The sequence below is a fragment of the Solanum stenotomum genome, chromosome 8 (assembly GCF_019186545.1).
Source record: "Solanum stenotomum isolate F172 chromosome 8, ASM1918654v1, whole genome shotgun sequence".
NCBI classification, from domain to species: Eukaryota; Viridiplantae; Streptophyta; class Magnoliopsida; order Solanales; family Solanaceae; genus Solanum; species Solanum stenotomum.
The window spans coordinates 42,616,557-42,638,627 of NC_064289.1; the positions used below are offsets into that span (position 1 = coordinate 42,616,557).

General features: G+C 34.7%; 2 protein-coding genes across 2 annotated transcripts; both read right to left on the minus strand.

Annotated features, from left to right (window-relative positions):
- Positions 1 to 2,827: 2,827 nt before the first annotated feature.
- Positions 2,828 to 3,587, minus strand: LOC125874892 (uncharacterized protein At1g08160-like). Its single transcript, XM_049555937.1, has one exon. It carries the CDS (start codon positions 3,503 to 3,505, stop codon positions 2,924 to 2,926), a length of 582 nt encoding a protein of 193 aa, XP_049411894.1. The 5' UTR covers positions 3,506 to 3,587; the 3' UTR covers positions 2,828 to 2,923.
- A 3,281-nt stretch (positions 3,588 to 6,868) lies between these two features.
- Positions 6,869 to 8,010, minus strand: LOC125873804 (SPX domain-containing protein 2-like). Its single transcript, XM_049554654.1, has 4 exons — positions 7,974 to 8,010; positions 7,491 to 7,635; positions 7,204 to 7,403; positions 6,869 to 7,038 (listed from the first exon to the last, which is right to left on the minus strand). The coding sequence occupies exons 1-4, from the start codon at positions 8,008 to 8,010 to the stop codon at positions 6,869 to 6,871; spliced, it is 552 nt and encodes a 183-aa protein (XP_049410611.1).
- Positions 8,011 to 22,071: the final 14,061 nt, after the last annotated feature.

The window sequence follows — 22,071 nt, forward strand, 5'->3', positions numbered from 1 at the left end:
GGAATTGTTTGGCAACTCGGACAACCACTTGCTAGCCTCCCCATTTAAAGATAAAGGAAATAACCGAAGCCGAATTGACTCTTGAGGCACATTGTTGAATGAAAACGGTCTACACACCTCTGTAAAATTACTTACATGCATAATGCGGGTCTTCGTGTTCTAGTCTTCCATAGAGTCCCCTCATTTGGAGGAGATGAAAAGTGGTGCTAGTGACCTCAAATATTGCATTCCCATCAGCTTGTGGTATGCAAATTGCACCCATTTCACCTGCATGAGATGAGTTGTAAACAATATTGATATCGTCGATACTGTCCCGATGACCTGCTTGACTACCATTCCCCTCTTCTTCACTTATTTTTAATTCTATGTAGCCCAACCAACACTACACAATGCAGCTTAAGCCAATTAAACTACATCCACCAAATTCCCAAATCAAATCTTCGATCAAAGAATTCTAAGTAACGTTACTCCCCGACAGCGGTGCCATTTTGATCAACGTTTCAAAGACACTTCATCCAGTTCTAACTGTCAACGATTGCCAGATAGTATATAACCCAACTGAATGAGTTGGGGTCGATCCCAAAGAGAGTAGCTTTTTCTTCGAATTCAATTATAGAAGTATGACAACAATCTCTTCAAATGAACATTTATTGTACCTTTCTGGTTTAGCTTCAAATTTCAGGTTATAATTATTAATCCAATTCAACACTTCACACGAAACGATCAAATAGTGAGGTAACACTTGGGGAATTGACCAACCAATTATTGAATTTAACTTAGTTGATGAACATTAATGCTTACAATAGGATAAATTGTCGTGGGTAGGTCGAACTATATGTAAAGCAATTTTCTCTCGAACAATTACCTTATCTTTGTCGAATTCTCTCGAACTTCAACACTAGACGGAAGATGTCCAGCCCTCCTCCTCATCAAATCCATTTTCTCGAGCTAGATACAAAGGATAGATTCCATGTTTCACTTTCTCAAGCTGAAATCATGGTGACCCACTACTAAGGATGCTAAATTTGCTACTTTGTCTTTGTACTTCTCTCTCGAGCAATCACCAAACACTGAACTTGTTACACTAATCATGCAAGACAACCTCAAAACGCAGTAGCAATTCAGACCCACTTCAAATTAACACCATTATTCGCAAATCAATGACACCCACTTAGTAAAACTCAACAACTGGTCACATAGTCAAAACCACAAGGAGAGGGTTTTAGCCAATCATAGCAAACAGAGGAAAATCAACATCTGCCATGTTTTTCATAACTGGATAAAAACGAAAATGAAAAGTTAAAGTTAACTAAAAATATCCTCTATTACAAAACCTCAAAGAAAGTTTTTGCTAAAATACTAGGAAACCACCCCTAGTAGTGTTCTTTCTCTTTTCTATCCTTTGTTCCTCCCGTTTCTGAATACTCTCTCTCTAGAAAAAATCAATTTATACGAGTCTGATGTGTGACTGTTTAGGACCAATCGGCGAGGTAAGTCGGGCTTCGCCGACATTTCAGCGATTCACCAATTTTCCTTCCTCTCGCCTTTATTTTTACACTTCTTCTTAGTCCAACAACTGTAATTTTAGGCGATCCAGATCGGGATAGACGAGTTGTTCCACAAGTCTCTCTTTCTCCTTTCACCTCGCCCATCAGCACTTGTCTGGATCTCCATCATTACTTTTGGCGACCTGGTCATCCAACGTCAAAGTGATCGGCGACATGCCGAATGGAATTACTGCTCGCCGAAGTTACCCCTAATTTAGCCTCATCATTCTGTAACTTTAGGCGGTAGAGTGGAAACTTGGCAAGTCGCCGAGTGACATCGGCAATCATCAAGCTTGTTTTTCCCTTATCTTTTTCGCTTCTGTTGTCTCTATTTCCCACTTATGTTCTAGCTTTGTTTCTTAATCCATGTACCTGGAAATCAGGGGTTTTGCATTAGTTATTTGCACAAATTAAGCATTTGAGGACACTAAATCATTGTAAATAAATCCCTAAATGAGTCCAAACCTCGGACTCATCACACCCCAATCTCACCCCCACCCCCCACTCCCCCACCCCCACAACTTCCACCAACCTACCCCTAAATTTTTTTGTTTTCCAAGAAAAAAAAATTATCCCCTCCCTCCCCCCCACACCCCCACCTTCCACCAACCTACCCCTAATTTTTTTTTGTTTTCCAAAAAACAAATTATGTTTTAAAAAAAAAAATTACCCCCTCCCCCGGACAGTTCCACACCCCGCCCCCACCTTCCACCAACCTACCCCAAATTTTTTATGTTTTCCATAAAAAAGAATTTGTTTTTAAAAAAAACAAGAAAATTTACCCCCCCACCACCACCACCACCACCCCTACCCCACTTCTGCCTCCACACGCATNCCCCCCCCCCCCCCAAGCTCAGCCCCGCCACACTACAAATTTTTTTAAAAATAAATTAATGTTTTTGAAAATTAAAAGTTAATATTAATTTTTTTGTATTTTAGCACAATTAAGAATTTTGTGTAGACGTGAAAACTAAGTGATATATTATGGGTCAATATGGATATCCATATTTTACCAATTTGATCATATTTGTAGAGACTCTTAAAATAGTTTGAAGCCCATATTTACCGAATTAAAATATGACTCATCCAAGTCATTAAATATGGATAAAATGAACCATTTCATTAATATGGATTGAAATTGTCACCCTGGAGTTAATTATAAATGAATGGATTGGGGATGGTGAGCTTGGGGTGTTCATGGGGATGGTTGAAGCCTTGGATGACGAAGGGATGGGATTTTTTTATGTAATAAATGAATTTCAAACAATTATACTTGCCACTCATTGAAATCTTAGCTCAATAAAGGAAAATGAAAAAATGTATTACAACAATTCATAAATAATAAAAAATAAGAAACATTAATAATTGAGATGAACTTATAAATCCAAGTCACAAGGGGATATCTGTGAACTCTTGGTTGAAGAAGCAGGCACCCTAGGGCTACAGGATAGCTTCAGCTTCCTATGACTTGATTTCCAAATTCCAACTTTGAACCTTATCTTAGCTCTAACTTTAATCTCCACTTCCACAGCTCCTGATGTCCTCTCCGTCTTCAAATCACGAGCAATGTCTCCGTATAATGCAACGTCCTTGGCTGAAAGGAAAAGGTCCAAATAAGTCACGTTACGATGAGGCTGAAAGAATGTTTCCGCATTGTTGAATGCAATCTGTAAAGAATTGTAAAACAGCTTCACTTCAATGCTGTCATAATAAATGGATACCCTGCTATTTGGATTGTAAGCCTTTAACGTGAAGTTGAAATTTCCATACAAATGCTCATTTTTTGTCATGTTGTAATTGTGGAGTGATGCATTTTCAATTGAGTAAATTGGTCGTCGTGGCTTCACCGACAGCCAAATCACAAGTATTGTTAGCCCTACAATCACAATAATGGTTAACACTATAAGGGCTATGCACCTTACAGGGCTTAAACGCCTCGTCTTTGTGGGAGTTGCCATTATGAACAAGTTGTTAATGAAAACGGCCAATACTCACAACAACTAATTATATTATATAGAGAAGAAGGTATGTCGTGATAAGCTACTTTTTTGCTAGCTTTAAAATTATTGTTCCATTAGGTAGTAAAAGAAGTTAAAGGTTAGGATGATAGAGATGTCTTGTTCTTTTCAAAGAAGCTTTAGATTTCTTCAATGCAACTCAAGAGATCTCAGAGTTGTCATATTATCCAATGAATATATATGCCTCTTCTTTTACTTTTTTCTGGAATAACTTTATTATGCTATTCAAATATGGATAATTGTGTTTACATGAAAAAGGGATATGTAATAATCTTCTTTTAACATTTTAGGTTAAGTTAGATTCAAAATCTATATTTTTTTCTCTCTTAAACTTCTATATATAATACATCTTTAGTTTCAAGAGGAGCTTTCACAAATAGCCACTAAAATAATTTTAATTAGGCTTTATAGCTATTTACGATTCGTAGGTACATATTAGAGGGAAGAGAGAGCTAAGTGAGAGAGGACAGAGAGTGGAGAGAGACGAATTGTATATATATATCTATCGAATTGTTTATGTATATATGTCACATAATTGTATATATATAACTAGTATACATATGTATTTGTATATCTAGCAAGGGAGATTGGGAGAGGGAGAAAAGAGGCGAGCGACATTGGGAGAGGGAGGAGAAAGGCAAGCAAGAGAGGGCAGGAAATGGAGAGAGGTGAATTGTATTTGTATAATTTTGTAGTTGTATATGTATAAAAAAAGAGAGAGGCGAGAGACAGGAAGAGAGGAGAGAGGAGAAAGGCGCACATAATTACAGCTAAAATTAAGTTGCGAGCAGTAATTAATTCAAATTATAGTTATGTTTATATTAACTAGTATATATTGACTTATCCGCATAATTTTTCCATAATTAATTGTATTTATTATTTTGTTAATCCCACTTTTCACAAACAATATTTCTCGGTACTCTATAAATCTTATTTTATTTAACACACGCTTCTTTTAATATTAATATATCTTTTAAGTGATCTGAATTATAAAAGATTAAGCGTCTGAACTTGAAGCATATATTCCGTTGCCTTGTAAGCTCATAGACAGATTTGGGAAAGTGAACATCGTCTGATCGTAAAGAATAAAATAGACAGTACTCATTGCATGAATATTCTTATCTTGCATTAGGAGAAACATATAGGACATGATTGGCTTAACTATAGGAATATGATGTGTTAATAAAGAATTATGGAATGCTATCTATATATATATATATATCTCGTGAATATTCTTTCTTATTTTACAAGTTATTCGAAAACCATCTCTAAAGTTTTCTACCACTAGTGAGGACTATGCATTGTAGCATTTTAGTTGCTATATATAATATTCAGCAATTTGATTACCAATTTACAATCTCACATATATTATAATTAATACATGTAAAAATTAATTATTATTTTATGTAGGATAGAAAATTTGATGACTAGCTAATATATAAATAACTAAATCATGTATTAGTAATTAACATAGAGCGTAGATATATAGTGTAGAAAATGTGATAACAAATACATGAATAACTAAAATTTATATAAATAATCTCCATATTACTAATATTTGCACAAATCTAGCTAGTAACCAAATGACCCTTACGGCCTAAAGTTCCGAAAAAAACAATCATTTTTGACTTCCCAAAAACTTAGCCAAACAAATTACGTCTTGACAATTTCCATCAATGCGATTTGATTTTAGGGGTATCCATGGCCGTCTTAACCACTAGGCCACTAAAGTCATCGCTTGGGCCCCCATATTTTTTGAGGCCCCCAATTTTTAAAAAATACTTATACATATTACTTAAATTTATATGTATTTTTAAATTAAAAAAAACATGTAAGAAGTATAAAAAAGAACAAAATAATTGTGAGTTTTCCTCACTTTTCTAAGGGAATGAAACATTTTTTGAAAATAATTTTCTTTGTGGAAAATTGTGTTTCCTTATTTATCTCCTAAAAAATTGACCTTATATTATTATTTACCTTATACTCATCTTTTTTATTCTCTATTTTATTATTTTTATTCTCAATATTGAACTCTCTCCTAAAAAAAATGATTTATTGTTGCTTGCAAGTTAAAAAAGAACATAATTTGCTTGTGAGTGTCTTCTTCAAAATATTAAGAAGTGCAACAAACAATCATTATATTGAAGGAACGCAGCACTATTTCAATATTGTTTTATCAACTTATCAAATTCGTGAGCCATAATTATTATTCTAACTTTATTTTACAATTTTTCTTGAACTTTTGTTATTGTTGATATTCTTAGTTAGTAAGTATATATATTCTCGTTCTAGTTATTATTAAGAGAAATAATACAAGTAGAAGATAATGATTTAATGGAAATACTCAATCAAATAAAAAGACTTGATACTTGTCCTAATGCATATATTGCTTATTGAATAATGTTAAGAATTACTGTAACTATTGTCTCGGCCGAAAAAAGTTTTTTGAAACTAAACTTGATAAAATCTTATCTAAGATCAACAACGTGAGATTGAATGCATTAGCAATATTATCAATTGAAAAGGAATTACTAAAACAAATCGATTAGAAAACAGTATTTAATGACTTCACATCTAAAAAGGCTATAAAAATAGATTTCATATAAATATATACATGATTATTATTATTATTTTTAAAAAATATATATATTAAGAACCCTCTTTAAGGTTTGGCTTTAGGCCTCCAATCTTGTAGAGTCGGCCCTGGTGGTATCTGATCCCTTTTAACATCTTGGATCATCATGTTTTACAACTAGAAAGTGGTGATTGTGATTTCTGGAGCCTAGAGGTCGGGGCAACCACTTTATTTTTTTTTTCTTCCCTATACTGTTGTGATAATTTTTAATCATCTTTTATCTTATATAATATTCTCTGGTATTACTATAAGTTACTTGTAAATGTTTAGAATTTTAAAACTGAAAAATCCACCTTAACTTCATGAATCTAATTTCCCCTGCCATATAAAATTAAAGTGAGGCCTTTACGGTTCGCTCAAGATTTCCCAAGTTACAGTGTCTTGGTATCAAATTCTGCCTCCACATATCAATAAGAAATAATAAAGTACCTATACGAAAACCACCTTAGCAAACTTGACAAGTCCTAGAGCCAAAAACAGTTGATCAGGAACATCTAACTATACAGGATACGCTCTAAATCTAAACAATATTTTAGACCTGAGGACGTAATCACATCAATTGGACTTATTACTTCATTGGAGAAAGGTAAAACACACCAATATGTAGAGCATGTCACAGATGACAGAGAATGCTATTCAGTTGCTTGTCCTAGGACTGGAACATTCCTTTAGACCTTATGCATTGGCGTTAAAGAGAACAAGCTGACAGTTGAACTTCCACTTCTCATTTCCTGCAAGACTTTCAGTGCTGATTTTGTAACCTTCAAGTACATACTTCCCATGTTATCCATCTCCACTAATTCTTCTGCATCTTTGACTCCGCTACTTCTTTCCCCTCCTGGTGTTTTATTACAAGGGTTTTGAATCTCTGAAAGATCTTCAGCTACACTGGTTACTCTTACACTACTTCCTTCCTCTCCTGGTACTGCTTTTGATGGATTTTTCGTCTTTGCAAGTTCTTCAACTCTGCTACTACTTCCTCCAGTAACTCCTTCACTACTACCTCCTCCACTACTTCCTTCTCCTTCTGGTGCTTTCGATGGCTCATTTTGGGACAGAAGGCTACTAAGCATGGTCTTACACTCCTTCACTAGCTTATTCAGTACATCAGATTTGAAAAATGGTTCCTCTAGCACCTTTTGGATGACAGCCAAGTGAATAAGAGCATCAGTACGTTTATCATATTTCTTTAGTATCTTAATCCTGCAGAAAGTATTATTTCCAAAGCAGAAAAAATATGTGAAAACTATAATATCCAAATCATGTCAGTGGTGCAATTATGGATGTTGCTGAAGAGAATCATCCTGCATTTTTAGGCCAACGAGTATATATGCAATAGCAGAAAGCTTAAACGTAGCAGTCTGGCAGAAGTCTAATGTTTTAAGGAGCCAACAGAAATTCTGAACAAAATGAGTCACAAAGATCTCATCTATGCCTATTCACAGTCAGCTAATTACAGAAAAAGCTTAAAAATGAACAAATGTACCAATCAGTTTCCATACATTACTAAAGAATTGGATTACAAGGGCTACGCCAAAACACAGTTAGATACCCCTTGGCTCAAGAACTACAAATCTTCAAGTTCCTTAATAGAGCTCATTCAAAAGGTCCTCTAACAATCTATAGTTCATCATCCAATTGGAACCTGGCAATGCGTTGCTATTTTCAAGATTTTATTACGAAAAGAGTGGCAAATGATTCAATTCCTGAAAAATAGAGTATCGTTCATTTTCATTATTTTCTTCATTTGGTTTTTGCATGAAGAAGTATTGCCTTTTCCAATTGCTATTCGATAAACTATTGGAGACATTTCCGTTACGGAAAATGATGTAATTCCCACTACCAAGTACCTAACAGACTACTGACTCTCTCATTGTTTTGCAGACAGTTGTTCCTTAATAATTTTCTTTTTTTCTAATGCACTCAAAGGTGTGGCCTAGTGAAGTGGGTTGAGAACCATGAGTTATCAGGTTCGAATTTTAGCAGAGACAAAAACACATGATTTCTTCCCATCTGTCCTAGGCTTGGTGGACAGAGATACCTGTTGTTGGTGGGAGGTGGAAGGTATTCCATGGAATTAGTCAAGGTGCGTGAAAGCTGGCCTGGACACGATGATTATCAAAAAATAAAAATTATTTTTCTAATGGAAGGATTCCTCTTCAATTTCTTTCCACATTCACCAAAGAAATGTCACTTTTGAACAAAATGTTTACACTCTCTAATAGTCAAACTGCATGAACAAAACCATGTTCAACTTGCCACATGCTAAGCTTGGACGGTCTTAGTAAACTTGTCAGCTAATTCAATATGGATCATTTTTTTCTGTACTCCTTCCAAAAGCTACTTTAAAAGTGTTTCAGCCTTACTTTGATCAGTTGCCAGAAATGATGTGAACCCCACTTTAGTAAAGATTTCAAACATTCAACTGACAAACAAGAAGAGAGGGTACCTAAACTTAAGAACGAGCTACCACTTGAACAGTGTGATTCCACTTTCTTAGACTCTAGTTTTTAATACCCTACATATCCTGCCATTGAACCTTAAATGCATTATCATTTACATAGAGATTGAAGATTTCACTTAGCTTAAACTGAATGTCTAATGAGAACTTCACCAACACACTCTCTAACAAAAAAGAACCCTGTTCAGACTTCAGATCACTTCCATGACTGAGGTGATAGATAGAATATTAAAGTACAAGAAAAACTTGTTGAAGAATAATAAGTTAGGTTTGTACCGACTTATGTACATCTTTACGTGAGTTTTTGTTGTCTTTAAATAATAAATATGGCCTACATAAGTTGCATAATTATAGGTCCCAACTGATTTGAAGTTAAGAAGATTAAAAGAATGAAAGAAATGATCAGAAGGAGCCACAATTGTGCAGCTTGGGACTTGGTTTGAGAACTGCTATCAGCTAACGAAGATCGTCAACCACACTTTTGAATCACACAACGCGAAGTGGTGTTTGAAGCAGCGAGAATTGTGACAAGTCACAACTCTCAGGATCCCAGCTCTACTCGCAAAACTGAATTGCTAAAAGCCAAAGTAAAGACCAAATAAATGAAAATCTGAAGAAAATTTTGTGAGTCACAAATCAAATCGCAAATAGTGATTTGGGGTGCCGCAGTCCAACTTTTACGAGAATTTTAATTAAGTCCATGGTTAGGACAATTGTTGTAACTTAAGTTATCTTTTGTTTTTTTGGGGAAAATGACGGAGCAACGCAATGGGAGGAGAGGCACAAAGGTTTTCACAACTGGAGAGGAATATTCAAGACTTCAACATGTCTGTTGACACTCAATTTTAATCGACCTATAACTATTTCGAAAATGCTATTCGATTAAATGCGTATTTTTAAAAAACTTATTTCGAGTTTAAAATGTAAATCGATTTTGTCTAAAAATTATATACTTTAGTGTGCATATTTTTACAAAAAATTGTTGTATTAAATTATTTTAGAATTTAGGTGCGCTTAATTATGTGAAAATATTTTAATAAGTGTAGTATTTTATTAATTGGATAGCACTTCCTTAATTTTTCTTCCAAATCATTTAAAATTCAGCCTATTATATTCTAATTCCTTTCAACTCTAGCCACTTTAATTCAAATTCTTATTTCAATCATAGCCACTTGTTGGTTTCAAATTTAGCCTATTCTTGTCTCAATTTTCAAGATTCCAATTTCCTTTAATCTCACCCGTCCATTTAAATCAAATCAATTCAAGATTCAATCGTGTTCGTCCATTCAAAATAAATCCATGGTCCAGATTGAGTCTAGGTACTCTTTCCTTTTAATCTACCACAGACCAAAAACCCTAAAAGTTTATTCATTCTCTTCCTCCCTCAAAAGATCCGCCGCCCCCTTCTCTCTCTTCTCTTCCTCGCTCCAGCGACTAGCAGCAACCTCGGCGAACACCGGTGGGCAACAACGGGCAGCAACTCTGGTCAATGACTCCGGCGAGTCGACAACTCCACCAGCAAGAGTAGCGTCGGCCAGCAGCCAGGCGACCTCGCCCCTCCTCCTTTTTCCGCTCTCTTCTCCGGCGAAATGGTTACGGAGCAGCGAGCAGCCCCAAACGGAGATGGCGAACCACCGAAACTAGCAGCAACCAACAAGGGCAGCATACGGAGAGGGCAGTAACTTCGGCGTCTTCTCTCCCTCTCATCTCCCTCCGCCTCTCCTTCTTTTCTCCCTTCCTCTTCTCTTTTCTCTCTTTTCTTTGCAGGACCACCAGCAACAAGTAGCCGGTGAACAGCCAGCAGCCTGCATAGCTCCGGCCTATAGCAACTCCAGCGAGCAGCAGCAGCGCACGACGAAGGCCATTGGCAGCAACTCCGGTCAGGCGAGACCACGGAGAACAATAGCTCCGACAAGTGTTGCTCCCATTTCTCCCTTCCCTGCGTAGCCCGTGTACACAACCACCAGAAACAGCGAACTCTGACGTAATTCAAAGGTTTTGAGGTCGATTGAAAACGGATCTCAACATATCCGTCCCGATACATCTTTTTATTTTATTACTATTCCTCTTGTTCATCCTATGTGATTCATGTATTTTTGCTAACAATGTTTATTCACTGTTTTGTTATGATTGCCATAATTGCAACTCGTAAATGTTGAATGCTAGTTGATACTAATCTTGACGTCTAATCGATTATTGCTTGATTAATTTAGGATAGGCTTGCAATGGAATTAATTATGATAAACTTTATGGGGTTTTACTGTTCTTCTCACATAATGTTCTAACATGATCACTATTTATACTTGGTCAAATTTGGTAGCATCATTGGTTGATCAGTTTTTCTCCGTCAATTTGGCTCCAAATATTTGTCATCCAAGTCTTGCTACTTCATAACAGTAACTAGATTATTTAGTTGTCACCATAATCTATGCGTTAACACTTGGGTAAACTTTAAATTGTTAATATTCTCTGTATTTGTTTAAATCAACACTTTCACTGATCCCTTAATCTCTGAATTGCTTAATTTATGAATTTCATATTTCTTGCTAATTTCCTTAATTGTCCGATTACAGTAAATCATTAATTTGTGAATATTACTTTGGGGGTAATTATATTACGTCCTGAATAATTATGTTTGCTTGCTTGATTGTATCAATTAGTGTTTGTCTTAATTTATTCTTTCCTTGCTTGTTACGTGGTATTATGCTTAACTGAATTTGTTTACCTTAATTAAAAGTGAGACTGATTTCTTACTTAGTTTATATTTGGTAATTGGTTTGATTGATTTAGGTAATAAATAAATAAAATAAAATAAATGTATCTATTGATTGGCTTTATTTTATTAAAGGAAAATAATATTTTAAAATTGGCTCCCGTTAATTAACACATTTTCCCTTCCTGAAATTTTTGAACACTCTCACATTCTGACACTGTTCACACCTTACTTGAATTCTAAAAATATTATTCTCTACTCTAAAAAAAAGAAAGAATTAAGCTTTTCGGTAAACGCATTAAAGCTCCTGTACTCGCTATTTTACTGTGTTCATGTCGGTTATTGGACTAAGTGTGGGTCTTCATTGTTGTTAAACACTTCTGCTTTAACTGGTTAGTTGTTCTTTCATTAGTTTAATTTCATCTTGCATTATTATTTTGAATATTGTTGTGTGTTTGAATGAATAAAATGAAGCACCCGGGTTAGTTTTTGATATTGCGATTATTTTGCCATTATATCTATGTGTTTCATTATCCCTTCTAGCAGGTTTTGAACTTAGAGCTCAAGATGTTGAAGAGTCGCCTAGAACAATTTTGGACGAAGCCATTATATTTAAGTTTATTTTAATGTTGTATATTTTATTCATTTGTTCTTTATCTTGGCTTGTAATATTGTGTAAAATCTAACTCTACTATATATAAAGGAATTTGGGGCAATCGTCTAAGGGGGAGGGGTATACGTGCTAATTGTTTCTTTTTTTTACTTAGTTATGTCTATTTGTGTTTGAGTGCTATTTCATCGTAAATCATGAGTTGGTGGAATATTTCTAAATAGGTGGTTTTAAAATCATTATTTGTTTATAACCTTTGCTCACTTAAAATATATTAAGCTTAATGTCAAAATAAATTTCTAAAATTGGTGAATTTGTTTCACGCTGACGTGAGTTGATTATCCTAACTAACCGGTTGGTATCAACTTCAGTGTAGTCATTAATCAATTCTGGTAATTAAGTAATGTTAATTGATATATGTAGTATGTTGATCACCTAGAAATCATGCCTATAGGAGCTGTAATATTTTAATCTATCAATCACTTAGAAATCATGTATATAGGTTTATTAATCAATTTTCAGCATGTCATTAAAACCTAAATTGTAAATCAATGTCTAGCTAATAACATATTAGTATTTGTAATTTGCAAAAGATAGCATGTCTATACGATCTCAATATCTTACTTATTATTTGGGCATAGATATCATGCATATAGGCTTAAATTTTAGTTTATCCTTATCTAGAAATTCTGCCTATAGGAATAACTTCAGCTTGTTAATTCAGCAGTTAGGTTTTAATAAATTTTAATAGGCAACTTTCCAGCATGCTAACAAACCTAAAAGAAGTGAATCTAAACTGTTTCCATCTTCAGTTTATCTGTCAATATGAGTTATTAGTTATTTTCTACGTTAATTTATTTAGAAATCATGCCTATAAGACTTTATTAACACGATTGATAATAATATTTTCAGCATGATAATCACTTAAATAGCATATCTATAGACTTTTAATAATTTTCAGCATGTTAAATAACTAAATAACGTCAAGCATGTTTAAAATGAAATCTGCCGAAATATTTAATTTCTGCATTTGATAAATTGTTTTGCCACTTGAAATTAGGTACTAAGTCATTTTTTGCATCTGCTATTTGCTGTTCTGATCTAAATCTGCTTGAAATAAGTAACTTCTGCATTAATAATTTTTTTTTTCTGCATAATCTGTCGCCTTAAATTTGTTGTCTTAATAAAATTCTGTCCGAAATGTTTTAGTTTCTGCATTATGAATAATTGTCTTGCCACTTTTAATCAACTAATAAATAAATAATTCCTGCACCTGCTATTTGCCGCCTTGACCCGAATCTGCTTAAGATTAACTTCTGCAACAATAAACTGTTTTAGTAATATCTCTGTCATTTCGAAATCAGTATAGCAATATTTTTTCGAACTAAAATCTGCTTCTGACTTGTTCTGCCACTTAAAATTAATTTTCTGCATTTGCTACTTGCTGTCCCAATTAAATCTTGTTCGAATTAATTTCTGCACTGTTTTGCCACTTAAAATAACCTACTAAATCAATTTCTGCATATTAATTAATTCCATTCTGGCACTAGCTCATCTCTAGACTTAAAATTTGCTCTATTTTGAGATTGTTAGTTGAATTAATCAGCCACTGTTTTCCTCATAATATCTATGCCCGATTGAAATTAACTGTTAATACTTGTTCATTGATTATACGCCCACACCCCTAAGCATGAGACCTTTTCACATTACTTGTGCTTGTTAGCATGTTCAATAAAATCTAGAGGCCAATATGAGACCCTATGTGCTAAATGCTCGTCCAAATTGTTTGACTTGGTGTCTAGGTGGGCCTATTAGGAACCTTTATTTTATCTTTAGTCTAAAACCTCCTAATAGTAGTCCAATGCCTCTTGGACCTTAAGCAGGGACGCTAGGCACCTTTTAAAGAAGAAAAGCATGCGGTGGTGGGGTAGGGGTAGTTTAGGCCCTACGGAGATGATGACATCGACTCAAGCTTAAAGTGACAAACCTTGATTTTTCCTATTCCTACACAGAAGCCTATCAAAAAAATAAAAAAAAGTCGAGTGCTGATCTGTAAAGTCTGTCAGAGTCTCCCTTTCCCTTTTTTCTTTTATGTGTTTTATAATTATAAATATTTGGGGTATTTAATAACAATAAAAAATTGATTCGCCTATCTATTGATGTATATTCTGTCTTCTCGCTTATCCTCTATAGCTGTTTCATGTTTAATATTATGTTATCACTTAGTTTTGCATGCTTAACTAATTAATTTTAAAAACCAAGGTGCCCTTAATTATTAAATATTACGTTATCACTTAGTCTTGTATGCTTAATTAATTAATTAAAATAACTAAAGTGCCCTTAATTGTTAAATATTATGTTATCACTTAGTCTTGTATGCTTAACTAATTAATTAAAATAACTAAACTGCCCTTAATTGTTAAATATTATGTTATCACTTAGTCTTGCATGCTTAACTAATTAATTAAAATAGCTTAAGTGCCCTTAATTGTTACATATTATGTTATCACTTAGTAAGAATGTTTAACTTAAATAACTTAAATAAATGAAGCGACCTTAATTGCTACTTGAAACCCTCACTTAAATTGCATGAGATATTGACAGAACCCACATTTGTGGACCTCGAGGGATGCTTAACACCTTCCCCTCAAGGTAACCTGAACCCTTACCCGATCTCTGGTTTGTTGACCTCTAGTTAGATTTAGTTAGGTTAGATAGGTGCCCTAACACGCCTTAATTTGTTAGGTGGCGACTCTTCAATCCACTCAAAGCCCAAAAGAGTTGTTTGGTCGAAAGTCTATTTTTACGAAAAAAGGGGGCACGACAATTTTTATAGCCACACAAACATGTATAACTTGTTTTAGACTACATGTTTCAAAAAATTTTGTTTCTTTGTTAAACTTGGTGTGAAGTCAAAGAACATCACAAATATTGGGACGGATGAAGTAATATTTATACATGTAAACAAAAATGTATGATGATGTAGTGATGAAAAGGACAAAATGCATTTGAATATGGGTAAAACACCTCATGTAGAAGAGTATTATCATCTAAACGAGCTTAATAGCCCATTAATTGAGTTTTGAAATTTAATTAGTTTTAAGTATATGTCAATCTAAACTAGTACAACAACAAGATAGTGTATATGGAAAAGAAATGGATACCTTCAATTGAATGATATAATCCTCTTCTTTTTCGATAAAGAAAGTGCTGAACCTATCGATTTCGTTTCCCAAAAGATTGACAAAATCATTCACCTCTTTGGAGTTTATTAGCATAAATCAACTTCAATGTTTTCTTTAGATCCTTGTGAGACAGGAATTTATCCTGCCATTCTGGTAAAGTCTCTTCTATGAGGCTCAGCAACATCATTAACATCCTTCTGAACTTCATGATTCCTCAATTTCCTTTTCTTCCACCAGTCAACGAGCATTGGAGTTGGTCCACACATGCTTCTCAATATCGAAATACCATTCTCGCTGTATATATTTTTTCTCACTATACCCTCATTCCTTTAATCCTTCCTTTTTGCCTCTTTTTTTACTTTTCACTCAAAGGAACAATAGTTACAGAGTTTCCCAATCACTCAAATTGTTGGAAAAAATCCGATAAAGGTCGGGTCAGGTTGTATTAATTTTTTCAAAAAAAAAAAGTTAGTTTATTTATTAATAATTTAAAATTTTGGGTCAATTATCAAAATGACGTATTTATCTATTTAATTTTGTAATAATTTTAACTATTTGTGACAATAACTATCTAAATAATGAAATAGTAACATTATATGTATATATATATTCTTCTAATATACACACAATATTCTACTGAATATAATATAATACTTGCATTATTATAGGAAAAATTACGTGGTTAAGCAAATTTATACTATTTAATAAATCATCATAGCAATGGTTTGTTATAATTACCACTCACTACTAAAATTAACCATTAATTATTTGGGTTGACTTCAAGTTTGTATAATTAGCCACATTTGTATAATTTGCCACATTTGTAGAATTTTCAACTAACAATTCATCGTTTGATTTGTATTTGAATATGATGACGATTCCCTTCGATTTTTCAGTTTTATCACCATATACGTTCAATCTTTATTTGTATAACCTTTTAAAGTTTGTATAAACATATATTTTTCAGATTTTGTATAATATAATTTATATAATGTAATTTGTATAATATAATTTATATAACTGTTTAAAGTTCATATGTTTATGTTTGTAGTGATTCGCTATTTCAAATTTTATTACTTTGTATTACTCAATTATTCGAAAACATGAAAATTAAACCAGCGTCCTAGCGAATTATACAAACGAGATGCGAAGTATACAAATTATTTCCCTCTCTCCTTCTTCTCTCAATCTTGCTCGTCTCTCTCTTCCCTCTCTCAATCTCGCTCGCTAGATATACAAATATGTATGTATATCAGTTACATATATATAATTATTTTGACAAATATACATATACAATTCATCTTCTCTACTCTTGCCCTCTCTCGATCGCCTCTTTCCTCCCTCTCCCAATCTCGCTCGTCACACTCCACCCTATAACATGTGTATATATATACACACACACACTATACTACTTAATATAATATAATACTTACATTATTGTGAAAATTACTGGTTATACAAATTTATACTATTAAATTAGTCATCATAGCTATAGTTTGCTATAATTACCACTCGCGACTAACATTAAGTAATGTGAAGACTAAATGAGCCTTTGACTTTATTAATATATAACCAAATTTATACTATTTAATTAGTCATCATAACTATAGTTTTCTATAATTACCACTCGCGACTAACATTAAGAAATGCAAAGATTCAATGAGCCTTTAACTTTAATAATGTAACATAAATTAAAAATATACAAAGTTACATATTTCGAATCATATTTTCCAATTCATCTATATTAACATTAACAAGAATTGGCTCATAATTTCAAAATCAACTAATCCATAATTTGGACTTGCTTGGGCCGACGGATCCCCAACTTCTTCGTTCCCATCTCCTCCTTCTCCTCCTGAGGCTCTTTCTCCTTCTCCTTCTCATTCTTCCATATTCTGTGTTTTTCCTTTGTTTCTTCGCTCTGATCAAATTCAATCTATGAGGCTAATTCAACATTCTTCGTTAGCTTCATTAAGAGCACCTTCATTTATTAGACATTAAACCAACATTCTCATAAGCATCATCATAAGAGTACATTTATTACACTTAACATGATAAAGGAACACACCTGTCAAGACCCAAGCCTAGGGCCTAGACGTGACCGGCGAATGGGGAACCCGAAGGAACCCCAAACAAGCCTCATAGCATATCATTACACATCCTTGGTCGTGGAAGCAATTAAAATGACCATAAGCGATAAACATAATCAAGGGGGAAATCGGGACTAAGGGAGCAAGAGAAAAAAAAAAGGAATGATACATAAATACCATAGATGAGTCAAGCTCAAGCATAATACACAACTTGTCCAACACCACCTCTAAACATGAGTACTTAGCGGGAGACAAGACAAACTACCGGGCTCACCCTCATAGTCAAAACATAACTAAAAAGAAAAAGTCTTATACATAGCAAAAGATCATGAGCAACGTCCCCGGAATGGAGGACTCACCAATAACCTTGATAGGAAATCGTATTAGCCATGCGGAGGAAGAGGGTCAAGCGGTGCTCCGGTCCCTACGTGGTGACATCATGTAGGCATAGAGTATGCGTTAGTACGTTCGAATGTACTAAGTATATGGGATGCAATGCAATGCTACAATAGATGGACATCATAGGAAAAATGCATAATCATACCCGATAGATAGCATATTAGAGAAATGATATGTATAATGATGCTTACATAAAAAAAATTATATTTAGTGGGACGTAGTACATGTGTGGTGAGTGACCATCAATATAGTATTTCCAAGGCGAAAGAGGTACAAACCCCTCAATGTGGTTACCCGGGCCTAGCACCCCCCGAGGTAGGGACCAAGGTACAAACCCCTCGATATGGTTATACGGGCCTACTACCCCCCGTACTAGGCAACCAAGGTACCAACCCCTCGATACGGTTATACGGGCCTACTACCCCCCGTACTAGGCTTGGTCGACTCACAACACTATATTGAGAAAATCGTATACATGTATCCCTTTCATCATCATTTCAATAATTATATAATCATCCGACTCATAGGATGTACATTGGACCTTCCATTTCCTATGAATTCTATAAATGACATTTTATCAAACACATGGTGGGCTATTGTTCATGTAGATAAAATCATGTCTTTCAAGAGTACTAAGTCCAACCAATTTCGAAATACATATAAATTAGCCCACTAACAACATACATATATATATCAACCTTCATAATTTAATCACGGAAGCATGAAAACCATAAATATCACATAATAATTCCATTTCATGATAATATGCAAAAATAGACCATAATAGAATGTGTAGTAGTAATTCCATAATTCAAGAGTTCATAAATGATCATAAGGACCCATAAACTTGAAGTAAAATAGAGGATAAATGGTTGGACTTGTGGAAAGGAAGGTTTCCACAATCAACCCACATACCTCAACTTTGGAGAATCCTTGATGAAGATTGGAATGGAGAATTGATGCTTGAGATTGAGTCTTTAATCCGGAATTAGAACTTGAGATGTTTGAATTTGGTTGAAGATCTTGGTGGAATTTTGGAGAGGGATTAGTGAGTGTTTTTGAGTGTTTTGAAGCTAGAAAGAAATATAACTAAGTATGGGACAATCCTCTTTTTTATAAAAGAAAAACGTCCCAGCCGCTACAATAACGTAGCTCTCTGGAAATTGCAATTCTGCCCGTACAGGTTTACGAAAATGATCATAACTCCTTCATCCTAACTCGGAATGTTGTGAAACCAATTTCATTGGAAAGATAACTTGAAGGGCTTTAATTTAATAGGTAGTGGCCCTTCCAGTTCCTTGTGTGCTAAGAGATATGCCCCTTTAAAGTTGACCCTGAAAATCGCATTTTTTGCGATTTTCTAATTTTGATACGGTTGCTCCAAAATTCGGGTTAGACCCATTTCCCACTCAATTTGACCCCCTGAATAAGAATATGAAGTCGAATTTCTGAAATCATGCACGGATTTTGAGATATATGAAAATTACAATTATAGGTGTTTCCGAAGCACATTTTCGGGCATTTTTGGGGTCGTTTCAACACCATAACCCCTCTCAAAACCTACTTGTGCAATGCATGGATGGCATCGCATACTACCACCCACACTAAGTAGTGCATTCTTGAGAAGCCGTAGTTCATTAACATTCTCTGTGGGGGTAAGCCTTAATCGACATAGACCATGTTTGCAATTCATGGAATCCCGGTGTCACCCTCACCGGATAAGGGATTCATACTTGCCTAAGGTAGGACCACTGTTTTTAGCTTAGGTTGATCCACTAGCTACACCTTTGTGGGCACATAGTTTAAGAGATTGGGAGATTGCTACTAGATACCCCGCCTCAACTCACGTGAGGGCATCCATCTCAAGAGATTGCTACTAGAAACCCCACATCAACTTACGTGAGAGCTTCTATCTCATATCACTATCCTCTCGGTGCTTAGGAGTATTCCCCAAGGAATACTTAACATTCATTACTTCAGTTCATTATGGGATAAGAGATTGTTACTAGATACCCCGCCTCAACTCACGGTTGAGTATCCATCTCAAACCCAACATTTATTCATTGGATAGCTCATAGATTCAAAGATGAGAATAACCTTTCAACTAAGAATCCCCATATTGTGAGAAAGTCCTTTCACAACATGTCATTATCATTCATTAGAGTACAATTAAGAATAGTTTTTCAATAGATACTTCATCATTAACATGATCATAGAAACTTCATTCATTAGTCATTCATGAGTGTGTATGTTAGAATAATCTTTCACATATAACCTCATCATTCATAAGTGTTACTTGAGAAATAACATTCAATCATAACACAATTACATTCCATACATGATCATAGCACCTTCATTAAGATCACACACATATACTTCACATCATAATCATACATAGATCATTCATGAACTTGCCTTCCAAGGCTATGAACCAACATCAATCCATAAATCTAAGATACTACAATAGATAAGTAAATTGACACGATTCAATCACTAATTCAATATAAACATAAACAATTCAACATACTTCCATGATCAATCAATTCCCAATCACAATTCACAACTTAAGAATTTGGGGGAAAACATGGGTTCATAGGAGAAATCATCTTAATTCATAAATAATTCAACATTCTATCCATAATTTATCATATAAAAGCCTTTAAAATCGTTTTGGAATTGAACCCATGCATAGATTGCAAACTAGGATTTTGGGGAAAATTGGAGACTTGAAATCATCTTTGAAATTGGCTCCTTGAAAGAAACTAAGTCAAGGATGAAGACCACCATACCTTTTATGGAAGAACTCCACGAAAATCACTTGAAAAAGATGAAACCTTTACATTGAGAGCTTGAATCCTTCACCTCCGATGGAGGTGTCTAGAGAGAGAACTTTTGAGAAGAGAGGTGGGTTCTAATTTGTGATTTGGAATAATGAATTCTAAAATAGAGTTTAATACTTTGAAAACCCTTAAAATACATTAATAAACCAATAATAACCATCCACCAAATAAACTAACTTAATTAGCAATTTACCAAACCACCCTCACTTAATCCGAATTGGGGCAGATTACAGGTGCCATCGACGCCCCATGACCTACGGACCGTAGGTGGGTAATGCCCCTTCCTGCTGGTCCGTGGTTTGGGGCTGTGGCTTTCCAATTGGGGCCTTGACTTACGGAGGACATCCACGGGGTGTGGATGGACCTACAGGGCATAGGTCGCCATCCGTAGGTCATCCCAAAATTACAACTTTTTGGTTTCCTTGGGGTTTACACTTCAGGGTCCCCCTCAAGGACCCTTGGTTGGTCTTTGGGGGGTCATACCTTTACGTTTAACCCCTAAACCCCTCAACCATGGCTCAGGACAACATTTTACCACATGAAACACCATAACAAACTAAAGCACACACTAGTTAGGCTTTAGTTTCACCTATTCGTTTTATGGGTGGTTACAATATCCCCCACTTGGGAACATTCGTCCTCGAATGATACTTTTAAACAATTCAAGGGATTAACAACTCAAGACTAGCATCATATCATGCATGCAACATTATAAACAATGCTCAAAACTAGGAGGAAACATCAACTCCACATCAGTAAGCTCAATGCAACACATGAAGGTAGGAACTACATCTATAAACTCATTACGCATGAAAATTTCAACATTTCTTATTCATTGGAGGAAATTATCTTCTCCAACTCATATCATGCTCATCATAACATCATTAAGCACATTATGCAATTTATTCATAAAAACAAATCTAGCCATGTTCAATAATCCACCTCATGAAGCAAATAGACAACTCATACTAAATACACATCAACATGAGGAACATAATTAATATAAACTCATTTTCTCATTTAAGCATGAATTCTTCAAGAACATGCATATCATAAGGAGACCATGGAAGCACGTAATCACACATGACTCCAAAACATGAAACAAGCTACAAGGAACTCTCTGTCTAATGCTTGAATAATAATAGAAGGAAAGCGATAAGGAAATCGGAACTCTCAACAACCTTACTATTCCACATTCTATCCCCCACTTAGGAGTAAACCCAACTAAGAATAACATGAAAACAACATAGGAATCTCAATACAACATTCACAATCTATAAGATACTATCACATACCGGTGCCTTCATCCAGATGAGCTCCTTTGTCCTTGTTAGGTTGAAGCACATAGAAACGATTTCTCTTTGAATCATTTGAATTCGGGCCATCAAGAGAAACTCGTTTGGTCTCTCTCCCTTTTGCCATGACTGTTGGGAAATCTCTCATCTTATGACCCTACTTTCCACTCCCAAAGCACTCATCCGTGCTAGCAATGCATTTACCTAAATGTTGCTTCCCACAGTTGGCACATATAGATCTTTCAAGAGAAGAACCACTTCCATTCCTTCTTTGAGAT

Excerpts from the sequence above, each read along its gene's own strand:
- LOC125873804 (XM_049554654.1), bottom strand. The coding sequence starts at position 8,010 with ATGTCTCCAATAGTTTATCGAATAGCAATTGGAAAAG. Across the intron at positions 7,636-7,973 it reads TCGAATAGCAATTGGAAAAG|GCATAGATGAGATCTTTGTG; the intron begins GCAATACTTCTT and ends GACTGTGAATAG. Across the intron at positions 7,039-7,203 it reads AGAAGGAAGTAGTGGAGGAG|GAGGGGAAAGAAGTAGCGGA; the intron begins GTAGTAGTGAAG and ends ATAAAACACCAG.
- LOC125874892 (XM_049555937.1), bottom strand. The coding sequence starts at position 3,505 with ATGGCAACTCCCACAAAGACGAGGCGTTTAAGCCCTGTAAGGTGCATA.